This window comes from Gobio gobio (assembly GCF_949357685.1).
Source record: "Gobio gobio genome assembly, chromosome: 15".
Classification (NCBI taxonomy): domain Eukaryota; kingdom Metazoa; phylum Chordata; class Actinopteri; order Cypriniformes; family Gobionidae; genus Gobio; species Gobio gobio.
Genome location: NC_137108.1, coordinates 35,042,116 through 35,059,745, shown reverse-complemented (window position 1 = coordinate 35,059,745; position 17,630 = coordinate 35,042,116). Strand labels below are relative to the sequence as shown.

The window sequence follows — 17,630 nt, the reverse complement described above, 5'->3', positions numbered from 1 at the left end:
CCATTCTCTTTAAAAGCCAGTTGCGCTCGCGCCATGGGGGATTCGCTATTTACACGGCGGAATTTGCAAGTGAAAAGACTGAACACTTCGCCAGATAGGAATCCTTTTATTTTTAATATTTAAACATTTTTGGGTGCTGCTGCGTCCCTGTGTGTGTAACAAGCAGAGTGTACCCGTGTTGTGGACTTGCCTATAGGCGCATATTACTAGCGCGCCCTTTAAATAACACTAAATACAATAAAAAAATTGAATAGTTGGTCAATGGCGCAGTCTATTTCAGTTGTCTCAAAATAGCAACGCGCCAACAATGTGCCTGAGCACACCTTGTTTTCATGGGCGCAAATGCATTTAAATAACTTGCTATTTAAACTACGTGGTGCTAGATGTGAAAATGATAACTGCGTCAAGCTGAAACTAGCAAAAACACTTGTGTTGCGCCTGACGCTGCATTGCGCTGGGTGTATGATAGGGCCCTTCATTTTTAATGATGTAGATCAGTGGTTAAAAATGTATCTCAACCACCAAATTGATTGATTTAAACAATCACCGCAGTCTAGATTTAAGACTGAATAACCATTGTCATGTGCTCTATGAAATCCAAATAATATAATAATAATAATTCCTATAATGATGTAGTTGAAAACGTATCTTATTTCAAACAATCACCACAGTCTATCTTTCCTACTTTCTGCTGCTTCCCAGCTTGACCCCAACTGGCTTTATCCATCCAAGGTACACTGCCGGGGGAAAAAAGCTCTAGTTTTGCGCCAGCTCTGTTTACCAGTCCGGATCAGATTCTATGAGACAAACACCATCTGGGCGTGATATGTGAGGATTTCATTAGTACATGTCTTGCTCATCCTGACTACGGGCATCACGGATGTGAAGTGTGATGTGCTGTGACGCTTGCTGAGGGGAGCTCAAGTGATTTTGCCAAAAGCAAGCTTCCTTAATGACCAGGCGGGCCATATGGCGGCCCCCCCACAGCTCCACCACAGGCCAACCAGGTTAAACCTAACTATTGTGATCTATAGGATGGTCACTGGCGATGAAAGACAGCTGAAAGTCTAGGAGACCTTGTGCTCATTCAGCTGTTGAAGAAAGTTGAGCGTGTTTTACATATTCCATCTTTGAAATCAGTCTGGAGTTTAATGAACAGCTCAAAGAGGGCACTGCTAATCAGCTTTAGGAAACACTTAACAGGACCATAAAATTCCTCCTCTCCTGCAAATCAGCTTCTAATTATTCCTATTCCCCATTTTCATCCCCAGCGTAATAAGAAATATTGCATTTTAATGGCAATCTCATTCATTGTGCCTTCCAAAGCAGGATGGGGACAGAGGGACATCAAGCTTCGATTTGCATTCCCCTTCATGACAGTCGTGAGATATTAGCTTACGCTCTGCTCAGGACCGTCCATCCAGCCATGGCAGGTCACGTCACCCGTCTCACCTCCACGGCGGCGTAGGAGTCTGATCATTAATGAGCTATCAGACACCTGCACGTCTCCATCCCGCTGCCCCTGTCTCCTTCACTCCAGCCTGCTTGTTGACACGGCTCCACGCCACACGTAATTTGTCATGCATATGTAACGGGTGAAGCCGCATCGCCGTGAGAGACATTGCGCTCCCGCCTGTTTGTTTATTTGACAGATGAGTCGAAGTCGCCATGCCCTGATGGAAATCAGAGCGAGATCAGGTGGAGGAATCGTGTCACCGAGATGCGTGGAGGTGACAGCCTGGAATATTCTACAGGCAGAGGATGAGAAATGAGGGGGTGGGCAGACAGGCAGGCTGCCACGCTACGTTGGACGGATAGGTGATTTGTCCAAGCCTGTCGCGCTCAGATTAACAGGAGCGACTCTATGGCTGTCGGAGGAAACAAGCGATAGACCAAATGTTCCAACAGGAGCAACAAAATCAACAGTAGAAATCGCTCAGTAAACCGGAATATGCAAATTTGACCACTGACCACTGAGAGTTCGCTAGACTAATTCATAGCTGCTCATGCATTCACATGGTTTCAGCTGCTAAGGTGATGTTTTCAGGCAGTGCTGAGATAGTCTGAAGGATATGCAGCTCTCTAAAGACATAAATAAAACATTTATTAAACAGCCAAGTTTCATTTCAGAGGTCAAACAATGCATAGCATTAAGTTAAAGTACGCTGTCAGCAATGCTCGTACACATGCTAATTTTGGCATCTTACATTAGAGGGACAAAAAAAAATTAAATACAGACCTTCTTCTGTAAAATGGTGTAATGGCTATAGTTACATCATTACATCAAGTCTGTGTACTACTGAAATAAACATGAACTCCCTGCAGTTTCAGCTTGCCCTTGAGGGGTTCAGCATACTTTGGTAACAATACCAAAGTATGCTGCTGTGCGAAGCGGTTAGGACAACATAACTGCATGTTGTCCCTATCTTAAAGAGATGGTTTGTCAAAAAAAAGGGAAATTCTGTCAGTATTTACTCATCCTCGTGTTGTTGTGAACCAGGGTTTTTATAGTTAACTTAAACTGCTAAATTACTATGTATTTGTATTTTATTGTGTTCTCTTTTATTTTTGCTATATGGAAAAGAGCACCCTTGGTATTCTGTAATATATCATATTCTGTGTTACACAGAATAAAAAAGAAAGTCACACAGATGACATGAAGGTGAGTAAATAATGTCAGAATGTTCATTTTTGTGTGAATAATTTTCTTTCTTTGTTTGACTGACAGATAATAGATGAATGAATCTGTGCAGCTTGTTTAATACACTTGTTTTTTTCTCATTTAATCTCTGGTTACGCCACCTAGTAAAGCCTCTCGAGAATTAACTAAAAATCTACCATTATACGCTACTTTTATCATATCAGTATATTTTTCAAAAGGCAGAGCCGCCTATTCCATTCCTTTTAAAATCTCAATGGTTATTTGCCTGGGCCCTCAGATGTCACGCATCTTATGTAAATTTCTACACAAAATCTTCCACACAAGGGTTTACTTCCATCATTAAAGAAATCCTGCTACTTATTTAATTCTTTTTCTTGAAGACAACAAAGAAAAACAAATCAAAGAGACAAACATCAAATGGGGAGCTGAAATTGTTACTCCCACATTCACCACAGAGATTTGCTAACAAGCTCAGCACAAAAAGGAGCGAATTTTCCACCTAGATTTATTTCGCTCAATTTCTTTTTGCAACCCCTCCTCCTCCATCTCTGTCAAAAACATCAGTGGGCTGTCAGAAAGAAATCATTGCACAAACAAACAAAACTAAAACAACAAAAACCACAAACTAAAAAACAAGGTGACAGGACCACCTGAATAAGATATTTGACACACCTACATACAACAGAAATTACCTTCATCTTCATCGTTAGCTGTAACGGTAATGACCACAAATCCCACTTCCTTGTCTTCCTCCACACTGATCTCATTTACAGGCTGAGAGAAAGCTGGAGCATTGTCATTTACATCTGTGACAAAAACCCTCACGTAGGCTGTGTCTACAGGGTAAAAGAGGTGTGTATTACTTCCAGATCACATCAATGTATAAAATATCTCAGAAGAAAAACTGATAAATAATTAATTTATAAATGTATAAATATTATAAGATAGGACAACAGAAGAAAAACAAATTGGCATTCTTTGTATGATGAAATTTAATTATCATTAAAATTCAAGTGAAAGTGAATTTGTCTATAAATGTATTTATTTACACTACAATTCAAAAGTTGGGGTTGGTAGGATTTTTTATGCTCACAAGCTGCATTTATTTGATCAAAAATACAAAACAGTAATATGGTGAAATATTATTATTTAACATAGCTGTTTTAAAATAGAATTTATTCCTGTGACGCAAAGCTGAATTTTCAGCAGCCATTACTTCAGTCTTCAGTGTCACGTGATCCTTCAGAAATCCTTCTAATTTACTGATTTGGTGCTCATGGCACATTTATTATTATTGTCAATGTTGAAAAAAGCTGTGCTGCTTTTTGTGGAAACAGGAAGCAATTTTTTTTCGGATTCTTTGATGAATAGAAATTACAAAAGAACAGCATTTATTTGAAAAAAAAAAATCATTTTACAGACCAAAACTTCTTACAGACCCAAACTTTTGAAGGATGTCATATAGCTGTTATGAAAATATATTTGCAAGAACACAGAGTTCATAGAAAATGTTAATGAGAAATGGATTTTTCTGGAATATGTATTAAACATCCTAATGACTGTTTAATATTAAATCTGCGGTCTTATTATATTATACATGGCCTAAATTACATACAAATCCCTAGGATGGCATTTGTTCTTCATTAGGCGTGACTCATTGAAGTTTTAATGAATGGAGTTCATCCTGGAGGCTGGTGTGCCCTGCTGTAATCGGTGGAGGGGGAAACAGAGTGACAGAGGGGTTAAGAAGACATGGTTGATAGATCACACCTGTGTTGGGTTGGCCCTGCTGACCGGGTCGGGCAGACTCGGAGCTGTCCTGAGACTGGACCTCGATCAAGTAGGAGCCTTTCTGCTCACGGTCGAAGGTGGCCCGGGTGTGGATGATGCCTGTGTAGGAGTTAATGCTGAAGAACTGCGAGTCGCCACTTTGGTCCTTCAGAATGATGTAGTTAATCTAGGTAGGAAAGAGTGTCAAGCAAGATTAAAAGCGAACTATGCATCAAATAATTTAAGTCACAAATTAGACAAATATTAAGTCATGTGATATGGTAGATCTAGAGTGTTAGAAAGAACCAAGAAGGATCATACTCAGAAGAGTCTTACCATGCCATGGAGACCAGAGTCCAGGTCAGAGGCTGAGACCTGAGCCACTGATGTGCCAATCTCTGCACCCTCTGGAACCGTCGCCTCATACGTGGATGACATGAAGAAGGGAACATTGTCGTTCACATCTGGAAGAAAAAAGAATGGGAGCAATCAGTTACAAATGAAACACTACTGAAACAAATCTTCCAATGGATTCATATGGACATTTGTTAGATTAGAGGTAAACATTGTTTTACAGTAAATACAGTGGCCCCAAAAAGTATTTCAAGTTAAATTGCATTAGACATCGAAACTAAATGTATTTTTCTGAGCCATTTTAGACATGTTCCACAAAGTGTCGGTATATCTACTGTTACAGCATTTAAAAAATATATTTTTGCTTAAATTCATTTGTGCTCCACCTGGTTTGATATTTTGTATGTAATGCAATGGCATTTTAAAGTGTGACTTAAATGTCACTTTTTGTGTCATTTCAGGTCTTTGTTGGTTATTTTATTTTATTTTATAGTTGCTGTGTGGATAACTGTGTTCAAGATAAGGTTTTAGTATCTGTATTCTCTGCTCTTAGTGGATTACAGCGCCTCTAAACTAGTTGTTCTGTGGGCTTCTTGTCTCCTTTTCCCTCTATTTCAATCTCCATTTTCCTCTTAATTAATGCTGATGTGGTCTCAAGTGTTGTGTGCCGATGCCAAAGCTCTTCACTGTTCCTATTACACACACACATACACACACCATCACTCTGCGCCCCCCACCCGCTGCCTGTCATGCACTCATCAGCGCACTGGATTTCCACATACACTCAATGACAGCAGAGAACACTTTTTGTGTACAAATGCACAGCGCAGGCTAAATGAGCTATGAAGAAAGGGAAAAAAAACATTAGCGTCAGCGCCTCAAACACAATCAGTGGATCAGATCAGACACTGCTGTGCTTCTGAGAAACCGCACTGGCATGAAATGCTGATTGCTAAACTACCGCAAATGTGTTTACCTCTCCGAGGGCACACAGGCGGCGTGGAACCGGTTGTCGAGGCGTATTTGTAGCACGCTAGTGAGAGGTGTCAACATGGACTATTATCATTGTGTCAGATTTTTATATTTTTGTTCTCCTTCTATCTTTTTGTCTTACACTAAGGAAGAAGTACCATGGTGTTACCATGATTTTTAAACATGGAACTATAGTACATTTATAATGTTACAAAAGATTTATATTTCAGATAAATGGAGTGCTTTTGAACTTTCCATTCATCAATGATACGCTTGTCAGTATGATTGATATAAACCAACCCCCATGCCTCTATGACATTCAGATGTGAAGATATCCCTCTTTGGATATGGGGTGCTAGGGTGCTCGACAATGGATGCTAGGGCATGGCTAGGAAGTGTGTTGAAGGTGATTCGTGATTGGCTGTTTGCTGCCCTGAGTCAAACCCACATGTTTTCTACGAAATCCTCACGCTGAGCTATGACCCGTCAAAGTTCGTCCCAATGCAAAGTCTATGAAACGTTTTTGCCCACTTTTTCACCCACCGGACAGGAGGTGTACCGCGCCTAAGTTTTGTGTGGAATAATAATAAGTATGCAAGTGAACAATAGTTATGCTTTGCCTATGGCAAGCACCACTAATAATAAGAAATGTTTTTTGAGAACCAAATCAGCATATTAGAATGATTTCCGATGACTCACTGGAGTAATGATGCTGAAAATTCTGCTTTGACATCATAGAAAATAATAAAATATTTCCAAATAGAAAACACTTATTTTGAATTGTAATAACCTTAGTGAAAACAACATACAACTATAAGAAAATGTATTTAAAATACATTTATTTCATACTAAGTATCAATTAACATATTTACCATCATTTACATACGGAAGGCGATCTGGCGTAAACTAGATATTTTACTTTATAACGTGTTAAATATGGATTTTTTTTCGTACACAAAGGCATCGCTTCACTTCAGAAGGACTTAATTAACCCCCCGGAGCCATGTGCAGTACGTTTATGATGGATGGATGCACTTTTTTGAGCTTCAAACTCGTGAGCCCCGTTCACTGCCATTATAAAACTTGAAAGCGTCAGGATATTTATTAATATAACTCTTATTGTGTTCATCAGAGAGAAGAACATCATATACACCTAGGATGGCTTGAGGGTGAGATAAATCATGGGGTAATTTTCATTTTAAAGTGAACTATTCCTTTAATCCTACCCAATACCTAAACTTAAACGCTACAAAAATGACTTTACTAATAATTAATAAGCAGTAAATTAGGAGTTTGAGACAAAAGTCGTAGTTAATAGTGAATATATGTGTTTCCCATACTAACTGTTACACTTGCAATAGTTCCACTGTAGCACAATCAAATGTACTTAAGTATATCTTTATTTGGATCTCAGCACTACTTCCAGAAAACTATAGCACATTAAGTACAAAATGAGTTGTTCCAATTGAACAGACTATATATCAATTTAGTATACCAAAAATATGATAACAGGGTATTTATATTAACTACATAGATATGTAAATGTATTTGTAGTATATTTAGCATAAAATAAACGTATTTCAAATCAATGTTGGTATATTTAATTTTCACTGGGGAATATTTCACAACATTACTATTTTTACTGTATTTTTTATTAAATAAATGCAGCCTTGGTGAGCATAAGAGACACATTTTTTTTTGATTGGCATTGTATATATACATACTGAAAAGCATAAATAAAACAGTTTAACGTAATCTAAAATAATAATAAAAAAAACAAAAACAAAAAAGCACAATAACTGACCCCAAATTTGCTTAAATATAACGCAGTTGTAATTTCCAGAAGATGAGGGTATCTCTTACCTGTGATGTTGACATAGACAGTGGTGAAGGAAGCTAGCGGTACAGCCGCCACATTCTGTACACGCACTCGGAGCGTAAAGAAACGCGTGGTCTCATAGTCCAGATTCTCTGCCACCAAGATAGAGGCAGAACCATCCCTCCGGTTAGGCTTGATATAGAAGCGCACAGGCATGTTGGTCTCGGGAACCTGACCTTCCTCCAGGTTGTAAGTCACCCTGGGGTCACCAAGAGGGGACGTTGCCTTGATAGTCTGTTGGGAGGCAAAATTAGCTTTAGGTTGGTAATATAAAATTAAGTATGGCCAGCATGGTGAAATATTGTTTTGAAAAGGGACTTGGAAAATGTGTCGGTTACATCTGAAACCAATATGGGTTTGTATGTGTTAATTGGGTAAAAACTGCTATAATACTTGTGAACACCTATTCCTAAAGCTCAAACAGGATAATTAGCATTATTTGTGAGAAGGCATTTGAAATCAGCAGAATCGTAGGTCTAATGTGAATACATTAGACACGGTTCATCTATAATCCATATCGAACTAATATTGACCGTTATGGAGTTACTTTCTGCAGTAGTAGTTTCCAGACTTCCTATGTCTTCCTCTTCCTTTATATCGTATTTGATTACAAACCAATGATTACATATAGCCTCTTAAGAAAGAATGCACAAGAATAGTGAGTGGAAATAAACTGAGAAGAATATTCAGGTGCCATCACTTCTCAATAATAACATACACAGAAATGCAATGTTAAAACATAATTATTATATTATTTATAATTGAATCAGTATTGGCAGCATTTCTCTGCCTCAAAAACAATGAGGGTTTTAAATTCAGTAAATCTCGATGAAAGTCAGGATGGCGCCGAGGACGGCCGCAACGTCGCAAGCTCTGCTGAAGCATTGTAGTTTTTTGTTTGTTCTGTTTATAGTTTTTGTGTTTTTTGTCTTGGATGTTGTCTGCCTTACTACACTCACATTGTGTAAATTATTTATTGTTTATTGTAGAGTTTACTGTGCTGTGAGTAATTGTGGGCGCATCAGTGTAATCTGATGCTGCTTTAAATGTTGTACATGTCATGTCATGACTACCATGTTGCTCGGAACTGCACCTAAGAATTTCACCTACTGTTGCACTTGTGCATATGTAGAGTGACAAATAAAGTGATTTGATTTTGATTTGATTTGGGTGACAGCAAAAAATACAATAAACAGATTAATATTCTCTAGATACTAATGTACTAATAAACAACAAAATAACAGTGATGAGCATCAGAGTTTGTTTTACTATAAAAAAGTACTGTTGTAAAAATTACTGTAGATTGTTACTGTAGATTATTGTCACAATGCAGTTGTTGAATAAGGAGCATCGCTACTTTTACTTGGCTGCTAACCTGAAAACATGGATACTTTTTATTGTCCTTATGGCGTGTGCTGTGCAAGTGAATGCAAAAAAACCCCAGAAGTGTAATGCCACAACATGAAAGTCATTGTTTGTTTAGTGTTCAGACAGAAACATGTGCACAGTACTTGGATACAAGACATACAGCCGGCATTTTGGCTTGGAAAATACAATATTACAGCTGGAACTTACAGCTTGTCTGCAAGGGGAACTCAAAGTCTTTTAACTGACTTAAACACATTTAACCCAAAACACCATCAACCAAATGACACCGTAAAGCAAACAAAACATTCTAATCACAATAGGGCCAATGGCACAGCAAAGCCAACAGTCAAAACTCAAAGAGAAAGACCGAAACCATTTATGGTCATCCAGAGTAAGGAATACTTGGCGTCTATAGTGCAGGTTATAAAACTTAGTCGACAGAGAAAAAGGGTGAAAAGGTAGAGCAAAATAAAAGTGCACTGAGAGAGAGAGATGGTTATAGAGGGAGAACTCTGTGTGTCAGAGAACATGGGTCTAGTCAGCCATTAAATCAACCCTGGCCATGATTTTGAGAGCATCCGCCCACCGCAACACAGAAAACAAGTACCTTAAAATCTCTGTGGCGTTTGCTTCCTGCTTTTAAGTGTCGGCTTTGCCATTCAGTACGCGTCCCCCAACAGAAATGACCTATTCAGTGAACTTATTTGCAATCACTTTGACAGAGCTTCACTAACTTCCCTGACCTATGCTACTCTCACAGTTCCAGTCCCTGTCAATACTGATGCAGATCTCAGAATATTTGTTTTAAAAAGGAACTGTTTTTGAGAAAATGTCATGAGGAAGTCTATTCTATCTGACCAACAATATAATACAACAGTAAAGCCAAAAAATATTTATTTTTATTGAAATGAATTACATTAATACAAATTTGGGTGGAAAATGATAATGAATTTTTTTTTTATAATGGCCATTACTTGACTGTTTTATATATATATATATATATATATATATATATATATATATATATATATATATATATATATATATATATATATATATATATATATATATATATATATATATATATATATATTTGAAATTAAGAGAGAAGGGTTCATGCATGAATAATAATAAATACTGGCTTTAAAATAGGCCTCATTTTCTTCATGCAAAATTTCCTTTCTATTATTTCACAAATTTTCACTGTGAAATATTATTTCATATAGTATTTATTTAGATTTACAATACAAATGTAATAATTTAATTGCAAAATAAACATGATAAAATAGTGTAAAATGGCATTCACACATAAAGAACTTGTGGGGTCTGAAACAAGTGGTCCCTCACACACTTAGCACACCTCAAAACAGCATATTTTACAGCTAGTTGACATCAAAAAGCTCTCAGAAGTTGCCTAGACTGGTGCTCCTGTCCAATGGGACATCTTGCATTCACTTCAAAGCTTTGAGTTGAACTAATTCATCATGTAGTTGACATTCTTATCCAAAGTGACTTACAGTGCAGTTTCTACAGGGACAATCCACCTGGAGTAACGCAAGGTTAAGTGTTTTGATCAAAAGTACAATGGTGATATTTCACAGATCAACCGTTGTGGGATTTGAACCTATAGCCTTTCATTTACCAGCCCACCACCCCATTCTTTTAGTTAACCACTCATGGGGTTAAACTATTCATACTACCAAAAGTTCCCTATTGAACTAAATAGAAATTTTGTCAACTTTCAAATCCCAACCTGTCTAATCTTCCCTCCAAGAGTTTATTAGCGGACGTCTCTCAGGCTTGATGAGAACAGCATTCTCATTATCCATACACACGAACAAGGCCCTTTAAATTACATCCTCAAGGTTGCAATTACTGCTTTTGAAAATGTGTTAATTAGCATTCCTTGAGATAATACCACAATGAGCTGACTGATATTTAAATTTTTAATTAGTTAGACAGAGAGACAGATAGATAGATGAAGGAGAAAAGCGAGGGGGGAGGAAGCGAGAGCGAGAAATGAATAGGAGCACTCGACGCACAACAAGGCTACTCAGTGTTGCTAATGAATGCATTATACTGTTTAACAAGCATAATTTGTATTTAGAGTTCTGAGGATGAATTAGCATGAAGGCTCCCAATGCACAGAACAGATTTGAACAGCCAGTTGCTACAGTTATTCTACATCAGGGAGTTTATGCTGTATTCAGAGGGTTGTGGAGAAAGAGCTTGACTGTAATTGTGGTAAAGCGCTTTGTTTTTCAAGTCATATTACTGGTAACACCTCAGTGTTAGAGTTTGGAGGCAGTGTGGGCGTTGAAGGGAGAGACATAGAGACACGCGGAAGAAAGGATAAAGAAAAATAGGCTATTTGTCCAATTGTCAAGGTGCATTCCATTAACAAAGGCAGTAATTGTATCTGAATACTTGTGCAACCTGTGTTTTGAAACCCCTCGACTGCAATTATAATCACTCCATCCAATTAAACGAAGAGTGGAGGGGGAAACAAAGTAGTTTGAAAATATAGAGATTGAATATGAAAAGATATTGAAACTCAACGGAGAGTGGTAGGTGATAAAAAAAGCTCTAAGGAGCAACACTTATCTGGTTTTCTGACTGAAGAGACACTGAAGGTGACCTCCAGGTACATTCTCCATTAGCAGAGCTATAAGAGTGGGCAGGGACGCACAGATCTGCTCTGACACACACTGCCCCAAGGACCATCACCTTCATATGTACATGGTGGCGAGCTTAGTGCTAACACACTCACACATATCCAGACATGCAGAAACCTGACTACAAACTCAAAAGCTGAGACTACAGATAAAAGAAATACAGCTTATAATTCATGACCTTCAGAATTTCCACACTATAGTCAAGGCTGATTAGGCTAGGTTTGGGACTGGTTTAGCTTGTTGACCAGCCATGCAAAACTACATTTACATTTATTAATTTAGCAGACACCTTTATCCAAAAACACTGTTGCTGGGACTTCCATAGTATTTTATTTTGTATTTTATGTATATATTTTTTTCTCCATACTATGGAAGTCAATGGGGCCCATCAACTGTTTGGTTACCCATATTCTTCAAAATATCTTCTTTTGTGTTCAGCAGAAAAAAAGAACTTCATACAGGTTTGGAACATCTTGAGGGTGACTAAATGATGACAATTTTCTTTTTTGGGTGAACTATCCCTTCTTAAAGAGGCAACAATGCAAGACAGTGGTAGCATAAAATTTCAAACATTATCTAGAATGGAACAAGCTAGAACATATGGGGATTTAAGAAGCACGGAAGATATGAGTTTTCAGCTGTTTCTTGAATAGGGATTCGGCTGTCTGTATGGAGTTATGAAGATCCCTCCACCAGCAAGGAACAGTGAATGAGAAGGTTCTGGAAAGTGATTTTTTTGCTTTTCTGTAATGGAACAATGAGGCACCATTCACTCACCAATCGCAGGCTTCTGGAGTAAAAAAAAGTCAGCTAGTCATTCAGCATAGTTAAACTTGTTGAGCAAGGAAATCTTCCTGGTTATTTTAGTTAAAGGAATAGTGCACTCAAGAATAAACTCGGGCCATTTTTAAACTTTCACACTGATTGAAAATAATTCAGTTCCAATGCACGGTTACACTTTATTTTAAAGGTTTTATTACAGTATAATTATACATTTAATTACTGATTAATAATAATTAACTTAAAGTAGGGTTAGGATTAGGAATTGCATATGTAATTATGCATAATTTTACATGTAAAGATGTAACAGGGACAATGTTAATTAAAGTGTTACCCTATGCACAAATGCGACAAAATATTTTTGACAGTTCAACTATTTCTTTAAGAACACCAGAATACAGCATCCAAAATATATTCTAGTGACCAGCCATGCTTTTTTTTAAATCAGGGTAGCCCTTTACACCAACACTTAATACTTATATAAAAGGCCAAATAAAACTAACACACAGTCCCGCCGCTGGCCGTTTTGATACCCTAAGCGCGATCACTTTATGATGCCCTCAGTGGCGGCATTCGCAAAATTTGTAGAGCTGAGCGGGGGTGGGGGTGGGGCGGGCGGGGAGAGAGAGAGAGAGCATTTTCTTGTGGTGCCCCCCTGAGCAGTTGGTGCCCTACGCGCAGCGCGTATAGGGAGCGGCGGCACTGCTAACACAATGAGAAACTCTTGCTGCTGAATTTGCAACAGGTGCAAACAAAGCCATATATTTAAAGATGTCAGAACAAAAGATAATCTGAGACCTGAGGTCTCATGTCCTGTATTAAACAAAGCAAAACAAGATATTAAAAGAAATAACAGCACAAAAAGACTAAAAGAGAAAATAAGTAGCCGGTGAGATCCGGTGCAAAGGGCTGTTCAAAAAACTGTCTGGATGATAAGATGGGTAATGGCACTGCCAGCAGAATGAGTACAGCCTGAGGTGCCATGAAATTAGCAATAATTAGAAATCATCTCATTACACAGCAATGGCATCAGAAAGAAAAAGCTGATCAAAGATGCCTTGCGGTGGCTCTTATTTGGTGCCCGTCATAAAGTATGCTTTAATGCGGTCACATTGGATAGTTTGCCCTAGAAAGTGACAGTTTTTCTTACAATCTCTATCTATCTATCTATCTATCTATCTATCTATCTATCTATCTATCTATCTATCTATCTATCTATCTATCTATCTATCTATCTATCTATCTATCTATCTATCTATCTATCTATCTATCTATCTATCTATCTATCTATCTATCTATCTATCTATCTATCTATCTATCTATCTATCTATCTATCTATCTATCTATCTATCTATCTATCTATCTATCTATCATCTGTTAGTAAATCTGTAAAGTTGTAATGTCATTAGTATGAGTGAGGACAGTTCTATAGGATATGATTAGAGAGGTAAAGAAACATCTGTATTAAAATATGTAACATGCAGCGTGTGGAACAGTACATTAGAGCGATATTAATTTTCTTTGACAGGGATGCTAACAGAAGCCCTCAGAGGAGAGCGGGCTGTCAAGTGATGAATGCAGTTAAACTGAGCTTCATGCTGCTAGTAAAGTCCCAGCCAATTAGAAACTACTATGCGCCATGCCGTTTAAGCTCTCTTTTTTGTTCTTCATCGTCATGAACATGTACAAACAAATTATCTAGGTTTTTTTTTTTTTTTGTAGGTGTACAGTAAATCTGTGTTCAAAAACCTAGTCTGTTACAGTTTTTCTCAGTCGCTTTGGTACATTTCTCGAATCATCCTCGACATTTGCAAAACAGTAAGTGCATTTCTCAAAACAATTCGTACAAATAGCAAAACACCATGGATTACCTGCAAAAGCAAGTCTCTTGCTCAAAATCCTTAGTTCATCTCTCAAAAGTAAATATCTGTGTCAATGAACATGTCAGTGCCATCAGAATGACAAGTCCTTGTGTCATTGAGTACGGATAAGACAGTCAAATTGCTTAGTCATGTTGTCAATATAACAGTGTACATTGGAGGCATGTTCTGATGTAAACTATGGCTAAAGGGTTGATGACAATTATTGTAAATTGTAGGTTACACCTTAGTGTATGTGGGAGTTTGATTGCAAGAGACTGGACAAGATTTACATTTACGCTTTTACGGTTTGTACTGTAATTTGTTGACAGACCATATCATTGCGAATCGATACAGAAAGGAAAAGACAGCACCGCATAGCACAAAGAAAAAAACAAAACAAAACAAAAAGTAGAAATGTGAACATAGGACAGCAATCTCCTTAGGGAAAACTGTACATGCAGTGCTGTAGGAATTACAGTGCAGTCTTCCTACCTCCTTACGTTCCTGTCTGTTAGGCCACAAATTCACATCCACATCACAACAAATATCTTTAGAAAAAAAGTCTAATGGAAATGTATAGAAATATGCTTGACATATTATGACAACTTGTTCAACCATTTTGCATGTAAAGACTTATGCTATGAGCTTGTGCCTAAATGTTGTGGGGGGTGAGACTATTCAACAGATAAGCAATTGATAATGTAGGACACATCAGAGAATTGTACGTAATCATTTGCATGGATGTACCAAAGCATTTGCAACTTGTTCAAAGAAATGAGAAACTGCTTTTTTGATGTGCACAAGTGACACAATGATGTGAAGATTGAACAGGTAGTTTTGAGAATTTCAATTCTGATCTGAGAAATGTACCAAAGGGACTGAGAAAAACTGTAATTATCTATCTATCTATCGGTATGTTGGTCTGTCTGTCTATTAACAACATTTCTCTTGACTTCACTTAGCTGGCCATCTTGGATATTTGAATAAGTTTGTCAGAGTACATTCTGGGATTGTCTTATCCAAGTTATCTTATAAGGCAACATACATTTTGGAAGAGCGTTGATGTGGAAGTGCTGTCTAAAACCCTGTAGCTCTTTAGAAACAGGTTAGCAAAAATGACTAGCAAAGCAGTCCGCACACTAAAACCCATGCCGATGCAACCGCCCTTTACAAGCCAGCGGGGAAAGAAGGTATTTTAAGATCAAACATCCCACCTAAGCCTATTTTACATCCTGTGGCAACGTGAATAGGAGAACATCCCCGTCACAGTTTGAGCCACTGAGGACTGCTAAGACAGATGCGGAGGTTCATACAGATTGCAAAATAGCTGGCAGCAGCCAGAGGAAGCCGCTGATGTCAGGGAAACACAGTGACTCCAGAAGAAGTCCTCCTGGCACTCTTCACTGATAAATCTGCTGTATGTGAGGAAAACGGACTCAGAGGACTGGCCTTTTTGCCCCTTTTGAATGAATTAGAATAGAATGTTCAGACAAGCAGTCTGCTTGAGTTTGCTGGACAGATGAGGTTGTTTGTGGATGCTGATCTCTCTGTGGGTACATGCTCCCAGACGAATGTAAAATGTGACAGCGAATGAGACGGGCTGAAATAGCAAACAAGATGAAGGCCGGATAAGATGTGACAAGCCTCAGCGGTAAGAAAGTCACAACACTCTACCTTTGCTTATCAACAGCACAACCAAGAAGCATTGTGAGTGAAAACCACTCTTCTGTTCAAAAAAATAATAATTGTGAAAACCTAGTGAAGTGCATTTGAAGACATCAGAGAAGTGGACCTGATACAAAGGCTGTTACAAAAAGTAGGTATTTTAATTAGGCTGGCTTCTTAAATATCTCATTATGGTTAAATTCAGCATTGCATGCATTTTTTTCTGAAGTAGGCAATCACCAGATGTGTTGAACTCAGTGAAAATTAACCCAGGATGGCAGATTTTGATTACAATAATTAACTCAATACTCAGAAGTATTGATAAATATATAAAAAGAACAGACCCAAAATTTTGTACTATGTATATTTATGCTTATTGTGTCAATTCTCTAGTTGTGCGCTGTGTGCACTGTTTGCATGACACACATATGAGTTGCTGCTACTGTATGTAGAGCATTCCAAGTGATCGACGTCAACAGGAAGAAAAAACAATAATTATAATAATTAAACATATTAAGCAGAAGAAATGTTTTCAGCATTGATAGTAATAAGAAATGTTTCTTGAGCACCTAATCAGCATATTAAACTGATTTCTGAAGGATCATGTGACACTGAAGACTGGAGTAAGGATGCTGAGCATTCAGCTTTACTATCACAGGAATAAATAATTTTTTTTTAAAATATATTAAAATAGAAAACAGTTATTTTAAAATGTAAAATGCAATAATATTTCACAGTATTACTATTTTAACAGTTTTTTTTATCAAGCAGATGCTGCCTTGGTGAGCATAAGAGAAATCTTACCGACCCCAAACATTTCAATGGAAATGTATACAATTATACTGTATATTATGCTTTATAAATCATAAATAAAATATGCTTTAAAAAGGCTTTATAAAATAGCTACACTAGTGAATTGCTACATTATATTCATCAGCAACGATAATGTTGCTGTTTTTGAAGTTTATAAAAATTAGGCTGTTATGTGGGTTTTAATCATGCAATTTATTTGTACTTTGTATTTGCCATATTTAATGTTTGATTAACAAAGTTCGGGAGGAGCACATTCAGATAATCAACCCAATTAACACGAGAGGAGGTATATATGTATAATCGACTTACCTCTGTCCCATGATATCATCCATCCACCACCCCAACTCCTCATTCTCGATTATTTCTATCCTAGCCAGAGATGGTGGGAGTACTCTGGGTTCGTGTCAAATTTCCCTTTGACAGTACGCCAAAAATGCATACTCTTTACTATATCTGATTATATGTAAGTGCGAACTCGAGAAACAATGTGGTGGAGTATATGAATGTCTCACCACTATTTTGGTGTCGCGTGGTGTGTTCTCCGGGATTGTGACCCAATATTCTGCCTGTTCCCACTGCGGGGGCTGGTTGTGCACGTTGGTGATGATGACAGTGAGGTCGACTGAGCTGCTCCGACTCCCTCCGTCTGTAGCAATGATCTGCTGGCTGATCCGTGATGTCTGTCAGGACAAGAGACAGGTGATATAATCCAGCCTAGGGGCTTATCAGCATACACTGAAATAATACGGGTTGTCACTGATACCGGTGAAGACAGGTGAGTTTTTTTGTCAACGGGAATTCAGAGATGAGAGAAATCCCTGATATTTCCA

The 17,630-nt window shown here is 37.8% G+C and overlaps 1 protein-coding gene across 1 annotated transcript in view; it reads right to left on the bottom strand.

Annotated features, from left to right (window-relative positions):
- LOC307138382 (neural-cadherin) overlaps positions 1–17,630 on the bottom strand; it is a 137,807-nt gene that overhangs the window by 23,680 nt on the left and 96,497 nt on the right. The window contains exons 12-16 of the mRNA XM_079836656.1: positions 17,313–17,480; positions 7,622–7,871; positions 4,769–4,896; positions 4,433–4,619; positions 3,355–3,498 (exon numbers count right to left, since the gene is read on the bottom strand). Coding sequence (XP_079692782.1) covers positions 3,355–3,498; positions 4,433–4,619; positions 4,769–4,896; positions 7,622–7,871; positions 17,313–17,480 — 877 coding nt within the window. The remainder of the gene's footprint in view (positions 1–3,354; positions 3,499–4,432; positions 4,620–4,768; positions 4,897–7,621; positions 7,872–17,312; positions 17,481–17,630) is intronic.